We start from the raw sequence: 2,012 nt of genomic DNA on the forward strand, positions 1-2,012 counted from the left end.
CTGGAAGCTCTACTCACAATTATCGTCCCACTCAAATTTAACATCTTTCCTTGCCAATCTCGTTAGTGGTAATGCAATAATTGAAAAATCTTTAACAAACCGTTGATAATAACCTGGTAGACCAAGGAAACTCCGTACCTCCGTGACGGTTCGTGGCTGCTTCCAATTCTCAACGGCTGCTACCTTTTGAAGGTCCACCAGAATACCTTGGGCGGATATAACATGTCTCAAAAATGCCACTTGATCTAACCAAAATTGCCATTTGCTAAACTTAGCATACAATTGGTGTTCCCTCAATCTTTTCAACACCAAAGTGAGATGTCGAACATGCTTTGATTTAGACTTAGAGTATACCAGAATATCGTCAATAAAAACAATGACAACCTGTCTAAATATGGTTGGAATACTCTATTCATCAAATCCATAAAAGTTGCAGGTGCATTAGTTAATCCGAATGGCATCACAAGAAACTCATAATGACCATATCAAGTCCTAAAAGCCGTCTTAGGAACATCCTCACTTTTAATCTTTACCTGATAGTAACTAGACCTCAAATAAATCATTTATACAAGGTAATGGATAACGGTTTTTAATTGTTACCCGATTTAATTGCCTATAATCAATGCATAGTGTCAAAGTTCCATCTTTCTTCCTCACAAATAACATTGGAGCTCCCCAGGGTGAAGTACTAGGCCGAATAAAACCTTTAACAACTAATTCTTGCAACTGAATCTTCAATTCCCTTAATTCAACAGAAGCCATTCAATAAGGAGTTAAAGATATAGGGTCTGTACCTGGAAGAAAATCAATAATGAACTCCACATCTCGGTCTGGCGGCAATCCAGGTAAATCATCAGGGAATACATAAGAAAAATGCCTGACTACTCGCACATCCTCTACACTGTTAGGAACATTATCATTCAGCACCACATGAGCCAAATATCCTTGACAACCTTTCTCTAACAACTTTTTAGCTCTTATGGCAGAAATAACACCATGCCTTACCCTACTTTGCTCACCCACAAAAGTAACCTCAGGTAATCCAGGACGATGGAAAGTAACTGTTTTCCCATAGCAATCTATATTGGCTTGATTATAATGCAACCAATATGTGCCCAAAATCACATCAAAATCAACAATATCTAATGAGATAAGGTTAGCTGGCATAACTATATCCTCTACCATCACTGGACATCTTGGATAAACACAATCAACATAACACCTCTCCCTTTTAGGCATAGCAAACTCTAAATCATACCCTAGACGTGTAGGATGAGGTTGCGTCACTTGAGCAAACGTATGAGAAATGACATAATGCGTAGCACCACAATCAATTAAAACTCTAGCAAAGTGACCAAGAATGTTTAACGTACCCATGATCAAGTTCAGATGATTCTGAGCATCCTGCAGAGAGATATTGTTAATACGTCCCTGGGCTTGTTGTTGTCCCCCACGACCTTAACTAGCTTGATTATTTAGCCCCTGCACACCACGGCCTTGATTTGGCTAACCAGGTTGCCTCGAAGATCCTGCACTACTGGAAGTAATCCCTACTTGCTGAGGCTGTCCTCCTTGGTACTACTGAGATCCACCAACTGGAATGGAAAGATACAGCTTATAGCCTACAAAATACTGAGGATACCCACTTTGATAATAAGGATCCTGGGAATACTGATACTGGGATGAAGCATAAGGAGTGGCGTCACCCTGATAATGGTAAGCACCACCATGACCCATCTGACCATAACTACTGAACTCTGGAACTTGCTGGATCAGCGCTGGTGGTGGTAAGGAAGGCTGCTGGGGCCTTTGCAGATTTTGAGGACAATTTATAGCTCTATGCCCCATTTGACCACAAGTAAAACATCCATTGCTGCCTCTCTTACACTCCCCAAAATGTCTGTTATTACATCTGCAGCACAATGAAGCACTTCCTCTACTAGCACCCCCTGTCTCTGGAATCTAGGACCCTTAGAAAATCTACCACCTCTTCTCTGACCAGTGGCACTAAA

At 40.9% G+C, this 2,012-nt stretch overlaps 1 protein-coding gene across 1 annotated transcript; it reads right to left on the reverse strand.

Moving 5' to 3' along the window:
* Nucleotides 1-762: 762 nt before the first annotated feature.
* LOC125471209 lies at nt 763-1,737 on the reverse strand. Its single transcript, XM_048571412.1, has 2 exons — nt 1,597-1,737; nt 763-1,404 (listed from the first exon to the last, which is right to left on the reverse strand). Exons 1-2 carry the CDS (start codon nt 1,735-1,737, stop codon nt 763-765), a joined length of 783 nt encoding a protein of 260 aa, XP_048427369.1.
* Between the last annotated feature and the right edge of the window lie 275 nt (nt 1,738-2,012).

The sequence above is a fragment of a genome, unplaced genomic scaffold (assembly GCF_019419815.1).
Source record: "Pyrus x bretschneideri cultivar Hongxiangsu unplaced genomic scaffold, Pyrus_bretschneideri_v1 Contig105, whole genome shotgun sequence".
Lineage (NCBI taxonomy): Eukaryota > Viridiplantae > Streptophyta > Magnoliopsida > Rosales > Rosaceae > Pyrus > Pyrus x bretschneideri.

Bases quoted from the DNA above. Each gene is read 5' to 3' on its own strand.
- LOC125471209 (XM_048571412.1), bottom strand. From the start codon at position 1,737: ATGGGTCATGGTGGTGCTTACCATTATCAGGGTGACGCCACTCCTTAT. The intron at 1,405-1,596 runs GTTGGTGGATCT...ATCTCTCTGCAG, and splicing joins AGCTGTATCTTTCCATTCCA to GATGCTCAGAATCATCTGAA.